Source organism: Poecilia mexicana, unplaced genomic scaffold (genome assembly GCF_051168715.1).
Source record: "Poecilia mexicana isolate PSO_F unplaced genomic scaffold, ASM5116871v1 scaffold_5, whole genome shotgun sequence".
Lineage (NCBI taxonomy): Eukaryota > Metazoa > Chordata > Actinopteri > Cyprinodontiformes > Poeciliidae > Poecilia > Poecilia mexicana.
The window spans coordinates 708885-731394 of NW_028263374.1; the positions used below are offsets into that span (position 1 = coordinate 708885).

Sequence of the window (22510 nt, forward strand, 5' to 3'; positions counted from 1 at the left end):
CTATTCTACCTACACAGCCACTGTCGCCCTAGAGGATGTGTCAGACTTTACCGCCGGAGAGCCGACATACGCCCATAGAGGGGTGAGGAGCCCAGAGAAGAAGCTCTGTCTGCTGACTGTGTCATTGCACTCAGCCTGGCTGCTCCCCCAACAAGAAGCAACAACATTCTGTTCTCCGCCATTTATATCCTAACAAGTTCGCCCTACATTCTGTGCACATTTCAATGCTATAAGATCAGCACAGGAGTGCAGATAAAAAAACCCACCAAACACAGTCCAGCGCTTTCTGTCTCCATGTGGAGTTTCCGCTCAGCGACACAGGAGTTAATAAAGCCGGACAGCTTCTGAATGCTAAGTCCCGCTTGCTGCTGCTTCGCCAAACAAAAAGGAGAGACGGAGCATTTTAATGAGGTCGCTGTGGCTCAAACTGATAAGGTGCATGTGCTCCACTAACTCATTATTGGATTGTTTTCTGCTTTCATTTCATGTTCGCATTCCTTACAACCAGACTGCCGATTTATTTATTTCACTTACACAAAAGAATTTGTAGTTAATACACACATACGACAACTGTAAAATGCTGTCACCTCATTTAACCTGCAGTTGCCTTTGCTGTTTTTGTCAAGTGTTAGTGCTTCCTTAAAAAGTCTCAAATTCATGTGTCTAAAATTAAGACCAGAAATATCTTAAATTCATAAAAATGTCAATTGGCCTTGAAAACATTAATCACAGATCTTAAAATTTGTCATGGCAGAACAATTTAATATAGTTTTGTTATCTATGTGGGACTTTCCTATCAGGGAAACATTTCACTCGCACACAAACTTGTTTGTTGCATTCCTCCCTAAAAATGGTGACAAAGATCTATATTCCTTCTTTGCCAGCTAATCAGCTAGCTATATTTTTTACCTCTATTATGGGTACTAAGCCCAAACGTCATCCAACCATCCCCAATATATGTTTTTTTTGTCTTAAATTTCATTCAAGGTGACATTAAAAAGGTCTTTAAAAGCCTTAAATCCATGTGTCTAAAATTGGGGCCTTAAAATGTCCGAAATTCATTTGAAAAGAAAAATTATTTCACCTTAAATATGTTAATTGCAGTTCTTAAATTTTGTAATGGCAGTACTGTTTGAGTCATACACAAACAGTTTTTGCTATACTTTATTGCTATGCAGCTAGTTCTAACCATCCTTTATACTTATAGTTTTTTCAGTCTTAAATTTCATTCAAGCAGGCATTAAAAAGGTCTTAAAAAATCTTAAATTTGAGTTACTGAAACCTGCAGACACCCTCGGTATAAAAGACTCTAATCTCACAACCCGTCAGGTTTAAAAGTCTAAAAAGAAAAAAGCGACATCTTGATTTGTACACAGCTTTTGCTCTTTTAAAGAAGATAAATTCAGTTGTTTTGTTCTTTTCAGATTTACAGCCTATGATTCTGACCAATAACGGGGAGGACTACTCTGGAGTGGAGGGAAAGGGAGTGATGATGCACTGTAAGGTCTTCAGTTCTCCTCCTTCAGCAATCACTTGGTAAGCCCAACACACCAGCAGGGAGCAGTAGAGTTTCAGTAGGTTCATTTGTGTTGTGCCCTAGTCAGATTCAAGCTAGTGTTTCAAAACATGCCACTTGCAGTGCATTGTAAAAGTATTGGCACCCCTTAAACATGTCAGTGTTCTGTCACATGACAGCTGCAAACTTGAACGTATTTATTTAACGTATTTATTTAACAGACCAGGGTCTGCAACCTGAACCTTACACAACAGCTCTTAGACCAACAATATGTAGTGTGTAAATGTGAAGTGGAAGAAAAAGAACTTGTTTTTTTTTTCTTTCATTTTTAGCTTTGGAGGAAGAAACTTTTTTGCAACTATAGATCATGAAATTAAAAACTTTGGTCCTAATTGAAGCGATGCAATAATAATGCTATGATTTTATTATTTTTATTTTTTCTACTTTTTGTCTTTTGAAATGAATTAATATGCATATCATAAAAAACAACACAATAATATTGGTAGTAAGACATGTAGAGGCAACAACTGTCAAGATGTGGTGGTTTGGTTGAGGTGAGGACGCGGACGCAGGCAGACCCAGGATGTATGTGAAAATGATGAATTTAATGATAATCAAAGGCACGGAACAACGAGAACTGCACGGGGAAAACAGGTATCACACGACATACGACAAGGATCCGACGAGAGACAAGGACAACAGGTGGGTTTAAATACACACGGGGTAATCAAGGGGATGAGACACACCTGGGAAACAATCAACGCGGAGGACAGGACAGAGACTTACAGGAAAACAGGACAGAACACAGAAAATCTCAAAAATAAACACACAAACACGGATCATGACAGTACCCCCTCCTCAAGGGGCGGCTACCAGACGCCCAACAGAAAAGTCCAAAAACAAATGAAAAACAACCCAACAGGGTGGGCGGAGGGGCGACGGCAGGAGGGCCAGAGTCCAGAAAACAAAACTAAATCCACACAGGAACTTAAACACAGGAAAACAGTCCGGGGGCCGTCCACGGCACAGGAGGCGGAGTTTGGGCCGCGGAGGGCGGCGACGCCGGAGGCGGAGCTTGGGCCGCGGAGGGCGGCGACGTCGGAGGCAGCGCTTGGGCCGCGGTGAGCGGCGATGCCGGCGCAGGAAGCACAGACGAGGAGGCAGGTCTGGCGGGCCGGCAGGAAGGCCGGCTGGAGTCTCTGGGGGAGCACTAGGAGTCGCTGGGGGAGCGTCCGCAAACTCGGGGGGTGGAGCCACAGGAAACTCGGGAGGAGTGTCAGCAAACTCGAGGGGCGGAGCCACAGGTAACTCAGGAGGAGTGTCAGCAAACTCGGGGGGCGGAGCCACAGGAAACTCGGGGAACTCTGGAGCGGGGGGCTGCTCACATGCAGCGGACGCAGGAAACTCTGAAGCGGGGGGTTGCTCACATGCAGCTGACGGAAGAAACTCAGGGGGCTGCTCACATGCAGCAGACGCAGGAAGCTCTGGGGGCGGAAACAAACGAAGCCTCGGCGCTGAAACCGGAGGCAGCTGTGACTGGTGCTGAGGCAGCTGGAACTGGCGCTGCCTCGGTGATGGGACCGGAGGCAGCTGGATCTGGCGCTGCCTCGGTGATGGGACCGGAGGCAGCTGGATCTGGCGCTGCCTCGGTGCCGGGACCGGAGGCAGCTGCTGGCGCCGCCCAGGGGCCGGGACCTCCGGCGGCTCAGGGCGATAATGGCGGCGGGGTCCGACCCCTGGTGGGCACAGCACCAACCGTGTTCCCCACCAACGGTTAGCCCTGGCATCCATGCTGCTGGCACAGCTCCTCACCGTAGTGTGGTCGGATCCTTCTGTCATAATGTGGTGGTTTGGTTGAGGTGAGGACGCGGACGCAGGCAGACCCAGGATGTATGTGAAAATGATGAATTTAATGATAATCAAAGGCACGGAACAACGGAGAACTGCACGGGGAAAACAGGCATCACACGACATACGACAAGGATCCGACCAGAGACAAGGACAACAGGTGGGTTTAAATACACACGGGGTAATCAAGGGGACGAGACACACCTGGGAAACAAGCGGAGGACAGGACAGAGACTTACAGGAAAACAGGACTGAACATAGTAAATCTCAAAAATAAACACACAGAAACACGGATCATGACAACAACAATAAAGAAAAATGCTGACATCAGATCATATCAAAACTTATATAGATTGTTTTGTCCACATAACCTCGAAAATTCTATTTCTCCTTTGAAAAATATGGTGGTGGCAGCACCATGGCATTAGGGTTAGCTGGTCAGAGATGAAAAGGGCGGAGCTAAAAATAGAGAAAAAAGCTGAAAAAGCTTCGAGACAGAGGCAGACATCAACCACAACCATTACAGCAAGAACTCCAATGTAAAGGTTTCCTCATTCATGTGTGTGATTTTATTCTTCTATCATGCTTGAAATAAATAAATAAAATAAATAAAGCATATTTCTGCGCTAAAGCAGCCCAGAATTTGTGCCCAGTCACAAATTCTCAGACTTAAATCTGAGAATTTGTGACAAGTGAATCTCACAGATCCTCTATCTCAGTGTTTTCCAACCTTTTTTGAGCCAAGGTACATTGTTTTAATTATAAAAATCACGAGGAACACCACCAACCAAAAATGTAAACAAAGATACTCTGTAGCCGCCTATATTACATATATAGTCATTTTTATCAAAGTGTCTTGAATAGAAATCAAATAAACTAAATTATTAAAACTAAAATATAAAATATAAACTAAAATATAAATTATTTTTAGTATATTTTACATTTCTTATTTCAAATTGCACTTAACATGTCCACTTCAAAAATACACCTGAACAGTGCCGCAACACTGTCGTGTGTGATGCATGAATGTAGTAACATTCATGCATCACTAATTCTCTTGTTTTAATGTAAAATGCTCTGTACCTACTGCCATCTAGTGATAAGAAAATTACATGATTACGCCGCTAGTCACTACAACAGCAAAGACACTCAAAGATGGCATTATTTACAGATAATTAATTCGTTTTCAAAAAATCTTTTAAGACCAATTACCATATTTTCCAGACTATGAGTGCACCATACTATAAACCGTATGTTCAAATTTTTTGAACCCCTCTGGAAACTTACATATATCAGCCGCACCGGGCTACAAGGCCGCTGGTATCTCTGCCGCTCTCGGTTTCCCATAAGGACCCAGCAGAGGGCTGCATCCTAATAACTGCTGGAAATATTAAGGACGCAGTTCTCCGTCTCCAAATCCGGTTTTGTTCACGCCGAGCTTACGTGCAGTGGTTTTATTTCCCTCCTGTACTGCCAGATCGATACTCCTCAACTTAGAAGCTGCATCATATGAGTTTGAAAACATTTCTCCGTCGTGCCTGCTGCTAGCACGTGCTTGTTCTAAATGAAAATTAGCTCGTTCTTCTTTGATTTCCAATTTTGACTTTCAATGATTCACTTCCTGCTAAAGAGCCACCTGGTGGTTGAAGAAAAATCCACAGAAATGCCGCATGTTCAAAGTGTAGGGAAAAAGTAGCGGCTTATAGTCCGGAAAATACAGTAGGTGAAATTGGATAATTTCCATGGCACATCACTCACGGTACACTAGTGTGCCGCGGCACAGTGGTTGAAAAACACTGCTCTATCTAATCTAACTAAACTATTTTGCAAAGATGAATGGGTAGAGTGGGTCTCTACCCACTTGGTGTTTCTCTAAACACCAGGGGGTGGATGATATGGATGTAAAGTTTTACCATGATATTTTGAGGTAGTTTGTGATAATAATAACACTGAAACTGTTTACTACTTTTTTGTTAACTGTATTGGTTGTAAAATAAACTCAAGCATTGGTTATGGCACAGCAATAATAACCCCACAAATATAAACTCCGCTCTTAAAAAACAACGACACAGAGAGTTTTAGGGAATTTTGAAAATTATTAATTAGAATTTATTGTGACAGAGATAAAATTATCATAAAATATTTATCACAATAAATGCTAAATAATATAATAAATGCCCACTACTAGAAACACCCGAAAGATTCACTGCTGCAAATGCAGTATTGACTCAGATGCACCAAATACAAATACATTCTACACTATTAAGGTTTACATTGATAAAAAAAAATTAATTCCACTTCATACACTGCTTTGTGGGGGTCTATCACAGCAAATCCCATAAAAATACGTAGACTTTTGCTTTGGTAGCAGAACAAAAAGTGTCATGTTACAACCACACATGTAAAAGTGTTCTACTTTTGCAGGTATGTATGCATATTTGGTAACACTTTATTTGAAGGGGGGTAAATAAGACTGACATGACACTTTCATAAACATGACATAACACCTGTCAGGAACATGAATAAGCCTTCATGAATATTTATGACTGCTGTCATAAAGCGTCATTCAGTAAATTATGACACTTTTAATACAAAGTTGACATTATTCAAAATGTCTTTGTTATGACAACTTGACATTAACCAACAAATCATTACTGATATAAATTTGTTATAAAATAATTACTGATTTCACTTTAAAAATTAGGTAACTTTATGTTATTAAAGGTAAAGTTTAAACAGTAATGATTTCTTGGTTAATGTCAAGTTGTCATAACAAAGACATTTTGAATAATGTCAACTTTGTATTAAAAGTGTCATAATTTACCGAATGACACTTTATGACAACAGTCATAAATATTCATGAAGGCTTATTGATGTTCATGACAGGTGTTATGTCATGTTTATGAAAGTGTCATGACAGTCTTATTCACCCCCTTCAAATAAAGTGTTACCGTATATTTTCTTACAATTGCCTTTCTTCTTATGTATTTGAACTGAATTTACCTCAGACTGAAACCTTTTTGTTTTTCCTTCTGTCCTCAGGAGCAGAGATGACTCCTCTGAGTCGGTGGCGGGGCCCCGGTTTACGCTTCATGACAACGGTTCGCTGGAGATCCACTCGGCAGAGAAAGGCGATGCGGGACAGTACACCTGTTTGGCTAAAAACACGGAGGGATCATCCGCCATCGACGCCATGCTCTACATAAAAGGTAAACACTCATTCCTTTGCTAGCATGTGGAAGGAGCAACCCACGGCGTGTGTGCTCTGCAGCTAACTCATCCTTTCTGTGGAAGATCCCACCAGAATAGTGGTGGCCCCAAAGGACCTGCAGATCTTAAAAGGCAGCGCAGCCCAGCTCTCCTGCCTCGCAGAGTACGACAAGTCCTTCAGCAATGACTTTGAGCTCCTGTGGGAGAAAGATAACATACAGATAGCGCTCAACTACACAGTTAATCCCAGGTAAGACACAGAATTTTGTTTATGGCCGACTTGGTCTCAGCTCAGTTTTCCTTCTACCTCACACTGCTTGACAAAAGAATATTCCAGCCTTTTGAATGTTTTTCACATTTCATACACAAACTTTAATGTATTTCATGGGAAGTTTTTTTGGGGACTAACACAAAGTTCAAGAAAATGAAAGACAACAATACATATAAAAATCTGAAAAGTGTGGCATGAATGTTTATTTACATGATTCACTTACTTTTTAATATTTCTGTTTATGGACTCTTTTCTTTCTCTTGTCTGGATTTAATTGATTCTGTTTGTTCTGTTACTACTTCTTATACTAAAGCATGACAACTTGAAATTGTTTATTTGTAATGAACACATATCAGTCTTCATCTCTTCAATTTATGCAACACATGAATTAGTTTTATTTAACTTTGTTTTAAATTTCTTTGATTTGCAGTTAGAATGTTGATTATTATGTGTGTGATTGAGTGTTTTGGACTGAATAAACTATTTGGTCCAAATACACATTTTAAAGGTAAAATGTGTATTTTTCCCTCCTTAATGTTTCTAAACTGTGTATAACCACATTTTGCCTTCTGTTTACCTCCATTCATCTTACCTTCAGAACTACCACATTCCCTCAGCATGATGCTGCCACCAACATCTTTCACAATTTTTAAAGTGTTCAGAGTAATGAGCAGTGGACTTTTCTACCACACACTGTAAAAGGACAAAATCTTACCAAGTTTTTTTGGTCTGGTTTTCAGTGCAAACAAAATTAACTTACAAGTAACTTTTCAGCAAGATATAGGAGTTTAAGTCAATAATTTCTTAATATTAATAAAATAAAAAACAGTACTAGTTTTACTGGCAGATTATTTCACTTTTAACAAGATATTCTCTCATGTTATAAGTGAAATAATCTGTCAGTGGAACAAGTACTTTTCATCAGTACTAAGGAGTTGTTGGCTTAAAACAAGCTGTATCTTGCTGGAAAGTTGTTTGCACTAGAAACTAGAAGAAAAAAAACACTTGGTTAACATTTTCAGTGTAGCATTCTGTTTGTAGGCCAAAAAGTTCAGTTTTGGTCTGTTTTCATAATTGAGACTTCTTAAGGCTTTTTTACCAGTGGCTCTTTACTTGCCACTCAGTACTTTCTGTACTGAGTAGTAATAGCCATTTCAGTCATGAATTTAATCATGTGATTTACTGGTTGCTCTGGATTTTATTTTAGGGTTCAGAGTTCACAGGGTGAATAAATAAGCATGACTCACTTTTCAGATTTTTAGTGATAAAATAATTAAACCTCCATCATATTTTGTTCCTATTCACAATAAAATAATTTGAAGGTGGAAAAGTTGAAAGGATTTGAATACTGGTTCATTGTTGATTTTGTGTCTGGATATCTCTGTGAACAGATACATCATGGAGGACGGCTATCTTAACATCAGTGACGTTAGCCATGGAGATCAGGGTGTGTACAGTTGTGTGGCGAAGACTCCGCTGGACAGAGACACGGCTTCAGCCTTCCTCATGGTGTTAGGTGAGCACATGCCACAGCATCAGCAAACCCCACAGCTCTGTATCATTGTATGTGAAGAGATCAGAATGTCAGAAAACACAGAGCACCACCGTGTCTGACAAGACGCGGCTGACGCCTCTCGACCAAAAACACACAGCACCGGCAATTCAGCTCGTTCCACATCCTCTGACTCTTGGGACAACTTGATCGAACATTTGCTGCTTTGGCTTTTCCTTACTAGTAGAGATTGATGCCCCTGTGTGTGATTTCGTTTTGTTCTGTTGGGTTGATTTCCAGATGTCCCTGTTGCTCCAGAGAACTTGGTTTTATCTGAGTACAAGAGTAAAAGTGTAAAGCTGGAGTGGATCCCCGGGGACGACCACAACAGCTCCCCTACTGGTGCGTAGGTGTAAATGCACATTAAAGAAGCAAGGCATGAACGGTATTAGGACTTTTTTTTTTTGCTCACCGTGCTGCATACATAATAAAAGTGTTGGATCTCAAATCCATTATTGATTAATGCAAACATGAATTGTGGTTTGTGCCCCAGAGAAAGAGAGAAGCCAGGAGTACTTCGCTCAGCGTGGGTCAGATAAGTGATCTTTTATAAACGGACACTTTGATTATATTTCTGTTTCTTACCAGAGTTCATCATCGAGTTTGAGGAAAACAAATGGGAGCCAGGAAACTGGAAGGTGCTTCTCCGAGTCCCTGGGAACCACAACTCTGCCGTTCTCAGGCTCCACGGTCACGTTGAGTATCGCTTCCGTGTTTACGCCATCAGCGCCATCGGAGCAGGGCCGCCCAGCGAACCCACAGAGAGATACAAGACCCCCCCGTCAGGTGGGACTTGCCCTCCTCTGTTATTCCACAATGTGATACGTTCCCCGACAACTCCAGCTCAGGAAACCTTAAGCATCCTTAAAAAGTCTTAATTTAATTTGGCTAGAATTATAGTCTTAAAATGTCTTCAATTAGTAAAAATCAGGGTCCATATACTTTCCCACAGTAAAAATCGAGCATGTTAAAGGAAAGTTTTCAAACTTTTGCTGCACTAACTTTGGAGATAAAAACAATTCAAATGAACTGCAGAAGACAGTTTCAAATGAGACGGTTGAAGCTTACCACTAACTAGTAGCTAATGTACCTTTGCTAGCTAGTTGGAAAGACATTTTGCTTCTTTCATGGGCACAAACCTGGGTTCACAGTGTTTGCTGTGCTTTCTTTTTATGCAGTGAAGTTCTCCTAACCATCCCCTATATTTATAGTTTTTTCTGTCTTAAATTTAATTTAAGGTGGCATTTAAAGGGTCGGGGCTGCACAGTGGCGCAGTTGTTGCCTTGCAGCAATAAGGTTCTGGGTTTGATTCCCAGCCCCGGTCTTTCTGCATGGAGTTTGCATGTTCTCCCTGTGCATGCGTGGGTTTTCTCCGAGTACTCCGGTTTCCTCCCACAGTCCAAAAACATGATTGTCAGGTTAATTGTCCCCAGGTGTGAGTGTGTGTATGGTTGTTTGTCCTGTGTGTCTCTGTGTTGCCCTGTGACAGACTGACTACCTGTCCAGGGTGACCCTGCCTCTCGCCCAGAACGTTAGCTGGAGATAGGCACCAGCAACCCTCCCGACCCCACTGAGGGACAAGGGTGTAAGAAAATGGATGGTTAAAGGATTTAATGGGTGTTAAAACATCTGAAATGTGACTTGTTGAAACCTGCAGATGCCCTGTTAAAAGGAGCCACTCTTTCACTACTGACGTCTCCCACTAACAATGCTGACAAAAATCCATATCCTTTCTTTTTTACAGCCCCTGACAAGAACCCAGAAAATATCAAAATCGAAGGTCATTTGCCACATGAAATGAATATCAACTGGGAGGTAAGAAGCAGAGCCAGGTCTTTTATTACCCTGTTACTTCCATATTCTGCAATTCGTCCTACCTTTCCCCCTACCCCCACGCCTCCTTCTGCTTCAGTTCATAGAATTCCTCTCAGCGATCACAGATGAAGTTTTATCAATGTTTCATTTGCCAGCAGCAATAATTTAAGAAGCAGAAACGGTCCATTTTTGATATTTACACGTTCCGCAAAGATCTGAAGAAAAACCTTCTTATCTGGGATCACTGTGAATATGTATCTATTGAGCGCGGCTCCTTTTCTTTGATTAGAAAGCAAAAGGGAAGGCTGTGAAAAGAAAACCTTTTAACATTGGCAGTCATCCATTTGGCTTTTATTGTAGAAAGATGAATCTCTCCTTCACTTATTATCTGCTTGCCCTGTCTCGGTAATGTAGACCCTCACTTGTGGATTTCAACTCTTCCACTGTTAATGATTTGCTTTTGTGGATAATGGCATCTTATTCTATTTCTCACACTTTTGAGTCCTGTGAGGAGATGAATCTTTTCATCTGTGGTGTCTGTATTAAACAAAACGGACCACGTCAGTGGCTCCATTGTTTTATTACACATTGTGATGAAATTCTCCCACAGAGCCATGTGCAGCTCACCACACACTCTGGGATTTGACACCAACCGGTGACAAAACTTCAATAAAACTTTTCTATTCTTCCTGTCTCCGCCGTCCAGCCGCTGCTGCCCATCGAGCACAACGGCCCCGGCCTGGAGTACAAGGTGAGCTACAGGCGGCAGGACGGGCAGGAGGAGTGGACGGAGCACACCGTGAAGAGGCACTCGTTTGTGGTACGGAACACTCCCACCTTCGTTCCCTATGAGGTGAAGATCCAGGCCAGGAACAACCAGGGCTGGGGGCCTGAGCCCAGAATTGTGAGCGGATACTCAGGAGAGGACTGTGAGTTTGATGGAAGCTACTGTCGTTCATGATTCAGTCTTAGGTGACTTCATGGTGCAGGAAGGAGCTAGTTAATGAGGATGATTTCAGAGATTTCTTCTCTTTCCTTTTTAAAGGGACAATATTATGTAAAATCCACTTTTTTAGACTTATATCATATTATGTCATTCTCTCATCAAAAAGAAGCACTGTTGTGATGATCAGGAAGTGTTGTAAAGAGCAGGAGCTTCTTAAAAAGACAGAGACCAATTTCAAGGCAATATGATAAAAAGTCAAACTTCACTTCAAAAGTCACTTGTGGTTACTTGGTTGTGCTATAAAGTGGCTTTAAAAAAGATCAGGGAAAAAAATATACAAAAAACCTAATTTATCATTTATTCAACAGGAAAATAAAATTCATGCTAAAAATAATTAGAGATTAGAATTTAACATTAAATAACCTAGAATAAAATGAAGAAAATCATCCTCACCACCATCACCATGTTTCACTGTTGAGATATGATAAATAAATAAATGAAGAGATACCAGAGCAGAGTCATCTAAAGCTAAACTGCTCAAAGATCAATGACATTATGATGAATATGCTGCTTAGACTATCTGCTCATGTATCACTCACTGTTTGAAATCTCATTTCACACATTATTTCCATTAACAAGACACAAAATTAAAGAAAATAAAACATTTCGACACTTAGCTGATAAATGGTTGCTTTCATAAAAAAATAAAATGGTGTGAGAATTGAGTTTGTACAGTTTGGACAAGAGAGGAAAATGGAGAAAAAAAACGTAATTAAGTCTCAAGCTAGTTGCTTTAAGCTGAATGTCTTACTCCTCTTTTTTAAAAGTAAAATCAGCTATTTTAGATGAACTTCATAGATCCAGACATGAAACATAAAAAATCCAGCCCATCTTATTTATTACTTCCATTTTTGCAGTGTAAGCGCAGTATGTTGGAGTTTGAAGGGAGCATCTTCTCATTTCTGTGTGCATTTTCTGCTGCGATGTTGTAATCCAAAAGAAAAATAAACTCAAGCATTGGTAGAACGCAAAGTAGTTATGGACCCATAAAAAATGACTTCCATTGCTTATAGCAGAGGGTTATATCCTGTTTCTGTCTGTTGGTTTGTTATTTTTTGTGTAAATGTTGTTCTTTTACTTCTTTTAATAGAACTGTGTAAACTGTGCTCTGTCCTGTGAATTCCATGGTGACACTTTTGATTTTTTCAGCTTACTTAGGACAAAGGGTGAAGTTTAGCTATTTTGCTAATTCCTGAATATTGAAACTGTCATGAATTGTGGTAACATAGATTAATGTGCACTGTCCTAATGAAGTAAAATAAAATTGAGTTAAATAAGTGCACATTATTAACCTGAACACATCATCCCCACTGTGAAACATTCTTCATGTTTTGTGATGTTGTGGATAGTTCAACTCATTAAATAGGAGAGGCAGATTGTTTTGGTTTTGGACCTAATCTTGTTTTGATGTTCTGGTACAGCTTGGCTCTAGCTGGGTCTGGGGTAGGAAGTGGGGGTAAGTTGTAGATGGGGGGCCACAGGGGTCGTGTAGTGTATGACTTCCTCTGAGGCTTAAAACTAGGAGTCACACAAACCTGTACTTCCTGTGTTCAGCCTTCTTCTGGACTTGTCCTGTGGAGGTCACCTCAGGTCATGACTCCTCCTTAGTGTTGTGTGCTGTCATTAATGTAGCGCTAGCTCATTAGCCCAACCCTGTAGGTCCGTTTTTTATAGATATTCATGAGAGAACATTTGAGAATCATAAGTGTGTTTTGTTTTTGTAGATCATTAGGTTTTCCTAGAAAAGCTGCAGTTCCTCAAACTGTTACTGATTCTGACGTGTGTGTTTGCCTCTGCAGTTCCCTCTGCTGCACCTGATGACGTAGCTGTGGAGGTGATGAACAGCTCAGCGGTCAGAGTGACCTGGACACCCGTCCACAAGGACAAGCTTCATGGACATCTAGGAGGCTACAGGGTAATGCCTCAGAAAACATGGCTTTGCTTTCAGACGCAGCTTAAGAGGAGCGGCCACGACTTTGCTGCTCCCAACATGTGTATAACGTAAAACCGCCTGTCTTCTTCTTCAGATAAACTGGTGGCGCCTGCGCAGCCTGGTGGACTCGAAGAAAAGCCACGGAGACAAACAGTCTCTGGTGTTCCCCGGGGATCGGACCCACGCCACCGTGCCGGGCCTGACACCCTTCTCTGAGTACAGCCTCATTGTCATGACCTTCAACGGGCGAGGCAACGGTCCGGGCAGCCATCCGTTCAACTTCAGAACCCCAGAGGGAGGTAGGGTTTTGGAAAAGCAGCGTGAGGCGCATTGATTCACAGCCTCTGAAGAAAACATCCAATAATAACCAAGAAAGTAGGTTAATGCTGCTGACAGTGCTTATTGTGTGTGCTTTGTTCTCTGCCCACAGTCCCAGAGAAAAACCCAGTTTTGAGGGTCACAAATGTAAAGAGGAACTCTGTGTCTCTGGCCTGGGCCCCTCCTTTGGAGCCCAATGGGATTCTAACAGGATATCTACTGGAGTACCAGCTCAGTATGTATTGCTCAGGAAAATGACATGCTTTCTTCTTATGCTTCCACCACAAAGTTTATAGATATAAGTGTATAAATATTAAAGTATTTACAGTTTGGGAACAGTAACAATATTATAAGCCTAGTTTAAAAAGACATGAGATGTTTATGCTTAGTTTATGTTTATGCTTAGTCTTCCTTTGTTAGATGGGACTAAGTTTAGTCCGGTATGAGGTGTAGCAGCCTCTCGGATTGAACAGCCAGACGCAGGGAGTTTCAAACGGGTGCAATTTAATCTCAACCTTTCTTTCCATTGACACCGTGAAAACTGTAGCACAAAACAAAAGAATACAGAACGGTTGGACATACTCAGCTCTTGTATAAAATCAAAATATCAATATTCAGTTATACACAAAAAATACGTTATGTCCTTTAACTCATTAATATACAGTTTCGTTTATAAACCACAACATTCTACTGTTTCTTAAATAAACCTATAACATTTCTTATTACAAATCACAATTACATATATTTATACCTCATTCTGCTTTCCGAGGGCGCTATTTTAAAGATTTTCTCCGGGTTTCTTTATAATCTAATGTTGTTTCGTCTGGCAGGGTGTTGCTAGGTAACCACAGAATAAACAAAGAAGAAATCTACCGTTCTTTAAATGAAAGCATAAATTAACCACTAGGAGTCACTGTTGGACCAATGAACAAGGAGAATTTTCCAATTAAGCAGTTATTTACACTCCCACCAAATCCTGTTACAATGAATGAACAAAGTAATACATAAAGAGTAAATGAATTGAACAGGATTTTTGACTCTACTAAATAATGTAGACTAAATATGGTTGCATAAAATTACCATGAAGTAAATAAACTGTACAAAAGTTGTTCATCCTTTCTCATCAATTTTCCAAAAGAAGAACTAAATTCTGAATTGGCCTCTCAATAATTGAAAGTTTAGAAGAAGAATTTGACTTTCGTTCACCGACTTGAACTTTGGCTCGACGGACCAATCCATCACTGCCTTGAACAGTGTCAACCACTCGTCCTAGTTGCCACTGATTTCTCGGAAGGTTATCGTCTTTGATAATGACAATGTCCTCCTTCTTGAGATTGCGTTGAGCTGAGTGCCATTTCTGTCTCATGGAAATGTTCATCAAATATTCCTTTTTCCAGCGATTCCAGAATTGTTCAATGAGATACTGCACTCTCCTCCACCTCTTTGTGGCATATAGGTCCTCTTTGACAAACACTCCAGCGGGAGGGAGAGCAACCTTAGATTTCATCATAATGAGATGGTTTGGTGTTATAGGCTCCAATGCTTGAGGATCATTGATTCTATCCACTGTTAATGGGCGGCTATTGACAATAGCCATGGCTTCATATAACAATGTCCTGAGGGATGCGTCATCAAGTCGGCCTGAACACTGTGCGAAGGTAGCATTCAATACATTTCTGATGGTTCTGATTTGCCTTTCCCATACACCACCTGCATGACTGGCAGAGGGGGAATTGAAAACAAATTCACACTGTTTGTCCACCAAGAAAACTTCCAGTAACTTGGTGTCACATTGTTTCAGTGCTTGTGTGAACTCGTTCCTGGCACCAACAAAATTAGTGCCTTGATCACAGTGCAGTTGTCGTACAGCTCCTCTAATACTAATAAAGCATCTCAGTGCATTTATGAATGAGTCAGATGACAAATCTTCGAGCATTTCAATATGGACAGCTCTAGAGTAGAGACATGTGAAAATTAGGCCATATCTTTTGTACTCTTTGCGGGTTTTCTTTACAATGAAAGGGCCAAAACAGTCCATGCCACTATATGTGAAGGGTGCAGAGGATTCAACACGTTCTTTAGGAAGGTCAGCCATTCTCTGCTTTTCCGTTGGTCGCCTAAGTTTTCTGCAAAACACACAATCTCGTATCAGCTTGGCTACCAACTTGCTCCCACCAATGATCCAGAATCCATTGATCCTGAGCTCCATTTGTGTCTGGCCTCGACCTTGATGGTATGTCTTAGCATGGTAGTGTGACACAATCAGCTTAGTAATATGACTGTTGTTGGGTAGTATTACTGGGTGTTTGACTTTAAAACAGAGAGATGACTGCTTCAATCTCCCACCCACGCGGAGAAGCCCTTCAGACCAGATGGGATCAAGACTAAAAAGGGTGCTGGTGTTTGGAATGTTCTTTTCATCTTCTAGTATCCTTACCTCATTTGGGAAGTTTTGTTGTTGAACAATTTTAATCACAGTTTCAGCTGCTCTTTGTACTTCTTCAACAGTTACATGTTCGCTATGCTGTTGCTTTGAGCCTAGTCTCTTGATTCTTGCAATCACCTTGAGAAGTGTTATCCAAGAGGAAAACCGATTCAGGCGTTCGAGGATGTCATTACTGCTTTTGACTTCAGTTACAAGCACCTGAATTGTCTTTACTTCAGGATCACCGACAAGCAATTCTGTTGGAGTGCTGAGTGTTAACTGTAACTCATGCTCCCAAAGAAACCTTGGTCCTTGCAACCAGTTTGTTGAATGAATATCTGAAGCATATAGACCTGTGGATGCATAATCGGCTGGATTTTCTGAGGTTTCAACATAATGCCACTGATTAGGATCACTGTTATCTCTAATCAGTTGAACACGGTTGGCAACAAATATGTGGAACCTGCGAGCATCATTATTGATGTACCCTAGTACAACTTGTGAGTCAGTCCAGAAAAATTCTTGATCTATCTTCATATCAAGTTCACATCTTAGCATAACACTGACTTTTGTAGAAACCACTGCTGCTGCAAGTTCTAATCTTGGGATACTTGTGATCTTTGAAGGAGCAACTCTTGCCTTTGCTATCACAAGACTGCAATGGACTTCACCCTTGTCATTTATGTACCTCAGGTAAGAACATGCACCATATCCTACACAACTGGCGTCTGAAAAATGGTGCAGCTCTACTCGGACCACATTGTGGAAGTCAGCAGGATGATAACATCTCGGAATTGAGATCTCTTTCAGTCTCTGCAGATCATTTATCCATTTCTCCCACCGTGGCTTTATATCTTCTGGGAGAGGATCGTCCCACCCTATCCCTCTGTGACAAAGCTCTTGAAGAATAAGTTTTCCAGTAAGGGTGAATGGAGCAATGAATCCGAGAGGATCGTAAAGTGAAGCAATGATTGACAAGCAGCTGCGACGGGTAGAAGGTTGATCCTTTAAGCCGATGTTAAAAATGAAGGTGTCATTTTTTATCAACCATTGAATGCCAAGTGCACGCTCCAATGAGGCTGGATCCAAACCATGGGGTTCGATGGCTGTTGCTACTTCTGAGGGACTCAAGCAGGCGAGAGCAGCTTCCTTGTTTGAGTTGAATTTGTGAAGCCGTAAGCCTCCCTGTTTGCACAACTCTTGTGACTCAATGATCAGTTTTTTGGCTTCCTCTACTGATGGGACACTAACTAAGCCATCATCCACATAAAAGTTTTTCTCAATAAATGTGGCTGCTTGAGGATAGTTAGTCTTGTGCTGCTGTGCTAGATGCTTTAGTCCAAAATTGGCACATCCTGGAGATGAAGCAGCTCCAAAGAGATGAACTGCCATCCTGTACTCCTGTGGTTCTTTCTCCAAGTCTCCTCCTTTCCACCAGAGGAATTTAAGATAATTTCTGGATTCAGGAGTGACAGAAAATTGGTAAAACATTCTTTCTATGTCACAGATTATTGCTATGGTCTCTTTCCTGAAGCGACATAGCACTCCTAACAAAGGATTGATTAAATCAGGCCCAGTAAGCAGTGTGTCATTAAGCGAAACACCATGGAATTTGGCTGAACAGTCAAAAACGACTCTCAGCTTATCTGGCTTCCTGGGATGGTAGATGCCATGATGTGGAAGGTACCACTCTGTTTCTCCCTCAGATGTTGAAGGGGCAGGCTCTGCATCACCCTTATTTATGGTTTCTTCCATGAATGTTTTGTATTGCTCGTAGTATTGTTTGTTGGCCTTTAATTTCCTCTTCAGACACTGCAGGCGAACTTGGGCTAGTCTTTTGTTGTTTGGTAGGTTAGGTAGACTGCTGCCTTTGAAAGGGAGAGGCATTTCGTAATGCCCATCATCTTTCTGTGTGATGTTGTTGCTGAGAAACTGTATAAAATTAACATCATCTTGAGACACATATTTATCTTCATAGCTTCTCTCCATGAAATCTGATTCTAAGACATTTAAAATGTCAGTCGTCGATGGGATTGCTAGCTCCTTTACTGTGAGCCGATGCACAAAGCTTTGACTTCCTTGTCTGTCTAGGTGGGGGTTTGATGAGCCTATTATACTCCATCCTAGTTATGATCTTTGTGCAAAGGGTTGGTTTTTGTCACCTGTTATGACTTCTAGTGGAGCTAGGGCAGCTGGACAGTCATATCCAATGAGAAGCCCTACATCACAGTCTTGAATGGGTGGTAACTTATCTGCCAAGTTTCTGAGATGAGGCCACATCAACGCAGTTTCCTTTGTTGGGATATAAGACTTGTCTATTGGGATGAAGTCTCTGCTGTAAGCTTGGTGTAGTTGGATATAACTCTCTGAGTTAAGTCCTCGAACTTGTAGACCAAGAACACTCTTGCTGGAAATAATTGTGTCGACAGCAGTCATAGTACTGAGTTTCAACTTTGTTGGATGGAAATCCACATTCAGTCTGTCAATGACATCTTCTAACACAAATGTTGAGTCACTCTGTGTGTCCAGCATTGCATATGTTAGTATTTCTTTGTGCGGCTCTTGTAATGAAGACACAAGTACTGGTACAATACTGGTGGTGGCAGAAGCATGCTGTGTTGATGTATGGGACACGACTCTGTGTGTTTCTTGACTAGCATGTTCTTCTGTGGAAGTGGAGCTATTTGTTGTTGTCTCCACAGGTCTTTCCTTCCTCTCTTCATGTAAGCAGGTTGGATGACGACGTTTGCATATATTGCATGTGTGTCGTCTCTTACAATTCTTTGTCACATGACCTTTTCTCAGGCACCCAAAGCAGAGCCGATTTTCATGTATGAATGTCCTTTTGTCTTCAACACTTTTTGATGCGAAAGTAGGACACCCGGTGATGCTATGGGTTTCACTTTTACATGCATAGCAAGGTGATTTTGGTTCACAGCTATTTGTATCTTGTGTCTCATGACTGGAACCTTTTTGTGCATTTGTGTTGAACGTTTTGGCTCTTTTTGGGTTTCTGTCAGCTGGAAACTTGACATTTCCTCCTAACAGGGGTGAGGTGATGGGATTGCAGGCTATTTTTGCCTCTTTGCTTAAAAACTCTGTGAAGCATTTAAAATTTGGATAATCACCTGATCCATCAAGTTTCTCTACGACTATTCGACTCCATTTGCGAACAATCCATTCAGGCAGTTTTGTGAGCAATTTATGGTTCTCTTCACAGTCATTGAGGATAGCTAATCCCTTGACATGTGGAATTGCTTCTTTGCAGCCTTGGAGGAAGTCAGAAAACTCACGCAGCGCAAGTGAGTCATTTGCGTTGATCTTTGGCCATCTTGCAAGCTTGTCGCGAAAGGCTTTTTGTATAATAAACGCATTTCCATATCTGTCTTGTAAGACTTTCCATGCTTCAATGTATGCACCTTTTGAGTCTCGATAAAAGAAACCTTCAACAGCTTTGCGTGCTTCTCCAGCAAGATAATTTCTGAGATAAAACATCTTCTCACTTGCTGGGATGGGCTTTCTGTCAATAAGAGTCATAAATGACATCTTCCAATCAGTAAACCTCAAAGGATCTCCACTAAATACTGTGGGCTCAGGGACTGGCAAGCGACTCATACTTAATGAGCTGGCAAATGCTTCAGCTAGATTGGATGTTTCTGGATTTATTGTCACCTCAGGAGATGATTGGTAAGGTTGGAATGATGCAGCATCTGGATTTAAGCAGGGTTTAGCTCTAGAGAAGACAGGGTTAGTTCTGTAATTAATATCTTCAATTTCTTCAACATTGTTTTCACAGTGCTCAAATTCCTCATATGCTCTCACACGAGCCGCTGCTACAGCTATTTCCTTTTCTTCTTTTAACCGTTGCAGTTTTGCTCTTTCTTTTTCCAGTTGTTGTTGCATTTCCACTTTTCTTTGCTTCATTTCTGACAGCATTTTTGACTCTTTAAGTTTCCATTCATTTTCTAATTTTTGGAGTTGTGCTTGCTGTGCTTGAATTTCCTTTGTAGCCTTTGATTGCTCCACCTTAGCAGCAAGCTCTGCTTGTGCATCTGCCTTGCTGTTATTAGAACTAGATGAACTGGAATGTCTGCTTGAACTCTCTGATGATTTCGATGAGTTTATGGTTTCAGTTTGAGTGTGACCAAAGATGGATCCATATTCATCTTTGTTTAATGTTTCTCTTACTCTTTCTTTCTCAAGATGACTATTATAATCTTTATCAATAGTGTCTATACGATTGTTTATGAGGTTACAGATTTCTTTTGTGAGTGTAACACAGGCTTCCATCTTTTTGACAATCTCTGCTGTGGTGTTACTGTTACGTAGAATGGGTTCGTACTGCAGTCTTACAGCATCATACTCTGCTTGAATGCTTTCCTGTAAATTATTGAGTTCTTCTAATGTACAGAGGGCCTTTAGTTTTTTCCTAGTTTCTCTTGCTACCCACTTCCAAGAATCATAAACTTTGTTGAACGCTTTCTCACGTTTTTTGTTCTCTTGGATGAGCATCTCTTGGCCTTTTTCTGTTAGTTTTCTTTCTCTGGAACTAGACAGCATGTCAACAGGATTTTCTGTTTTCTCTGTTGGAAGTGACATTTTACTTGTTTTCTGTAACTTCTTTGGGTTCACAGAAGACCTTTTAACTATCCCTTGACACTACGCCAATTCAGTTATGCTGTGAGCTTGTCCTTGTGATTGTCCGTTTTAACTTTATGCTTTATCTTGCCTGTGTGAGATCATTGGTGCGAGAGGAGACAGCTTCGTTTCAGATGGGATGGTGTCAGTTTCACCGCAGAAAGATCTGGTCTCTTGCCGTGAGTTTTCACTGTAGCAGCCTCTCGGATTGAACAGCCAGACGCAGGGAGTTTCAAACGGGTGCAATTTAATCTCAACCTTTCTTTCCATTGACACCGTGAAAACTGTAGCACAAAACAAAAGAATACAGAACGGTTGGACATACTCAGCTCTTGTATAAAATCAAAATATCAATATTCAGTTATACACAAAAAATACGTTATGTCCTTTAACTCAGTAATATACAGTTTCGTTTATAAACCACAACATTCTACTGTTTCTTAAATAAACCTATAACATTTCTTATTACAAATCACAATTACATATATTTATACCTCATTCTGCTTTCCGAGGGCGCTATTTTAAAGATTTTCTCCGGGTTTCTTTATAATCTAATGTTGTTTCGTCTGGCAGGGTGTTGCTAGGTAACCACAGAATAAACAAAGAAGAAATCTACCGTTCTTTAAATGAAAGCATAAATTAACCACTAGGAGTCACTGTTGGACCAATGAACAAGGAGAATTTTCCAATTAAGCAGTTATTTACATGAGGTTCTCACTGGCTATGTTTCCATTGACTACCTTGACATTTCGAATTTAAACTTGTTTAATGAAAACATGCCATTTTCAAAACAACTTGTTTTTGATCAAAAGTTTTGGTGCTAAGATGAGGTGGCTTATTCAACCGTTTCAAAATCGTATGGTTCCCAAAGCTGCAAAGGAAACACTTTTTTAAAGCACAAGATCAGCAATCGCATGTTACTACTGGCATAAACCACAAAAAAGAAGGCGACGATAGGAAATACGTGAACAAACTTGTTCAAGTGTGATTTTAATTGTGTTTCTTATTTAATGGAAACACCTCAATTTCGAAATTGTGTTTTTTTTACAGTAGGGGAGTATTGACAAGGTCTTGAGCACATTTGTAATGTGTGATAGCCTTCATTAAAACTACTGTTTTAAGTAAGCATAGTGTTTGCACAAAAATTTAAAAACAAAAATGTATATCATGATGTAATGCATGACGCTCATGTTCAATTCAATTTCTTTATATTGCACCAATTCACAACGAATGTCGTCTAGAAGCAATTTACAAAAACATTACTTCAATTCAGTCACACATACATTCCACATGACCCTAGTTATCAAACACTGCAATAGTTAGATTAATTATTCAAAGCTGTTCAAAAAGTTTCTATCTGAGGAAACCCAGCAGCAAATCACTGACTTGCAGCTTTCACTCCTCCCAGACAAACATTCAGACTATATGTTAACTTTTCAGCAGTCCCTCATACAGAGCGTGCATGTGGCGACAGTAGAGAGGAAAAACCCCCGTTCAACAGGAAGAAACCAACATCAGAACCAAAACCGTTTTCAATACGAAGACTGATACCGAAGAAGAAAGATTAGATGCACAGGGGTACTTTCTATGTTAATAAAAAGTAAAAAGTTAACAGCAGAAGAGGCAGAACAGTTAGTTGTTGGCAGCATTACCTCAGCCAGGAAGGCACCACAACTCAACAGAATGCTAGACCAAGTGTAGCTTCAATGGGGAAAAAAATAACAGAGAAAACATAAACCTAACAGCAAATAATGTAAAATGGAGAGTAGTAGAAGAAGAAAGTGATGAAAAATGGTCAGTGTGTCCTCCAGAAGCCTAAGCCTATGGCAGCATCATTACAGACATGGGTTAGGATAACTTAAGCCAGTCTAACTAAAAGCTTCATGGAAAAATCTGACTTTTAGACCTACTTTTAACATTTGACATCAATTTGACATAACATCATTTTTGCTTTATTTTCAGGATCACAAATTGGCTT

The 22510-nt window shown here is 40.7% G+C and overlaps 1 protein-coding gene across 1 annotated transcript in view; it reads left to right on the top strand.

Moving 5' to 3' along the window:
- chl1b (cell adhesion molecule L1-like b) overlaps positions 1 to 22510 on the top strand; it is a 149011-nt gene that overhangs the window by 100931 nt on the left and 25570 nt on the right. The window contains exons 12-22 of the mRNA XM_088005311.1: positions 1425 to 1536; positions 6407 to 6573; positions 6659 to 6824; positions 8237 to 8361; positions 8638 to 8739; positions 8986 to 9183; positions 10142 to 10212; positions 10919 to 11141; positions 13018 to 13133; positions 13246 to 13450; positions 13582 to 13704. Of these exons, the coding sequence (XP_087861437.1) occupies positions 1425 to 1536; positions 6407 to 6573; positions 6659 to 6824; positions 8237 to 8361; positions 8638 to 8739; positions 8986 to 9183; positions 10142 to 10212; positions 10919 to 11141; positions 13018 to 13133; positions 13246 to 13450; positions 13582 to 13704 (1608 nt within the window). The remainder of the gene's footprint in view (positions 1 to 1424; positions 1537 to 6406; positions 6574 to 6658; positions 6825 to 8236; positions 8362 to 8637; positions 8740 to 8985; positions 9184 to 10141; positions 10213 to 10918; positions 11142 to 13017; positions 13134 to 13245; positions 13451 to 13581; positions 13705 to 22510) is intronic.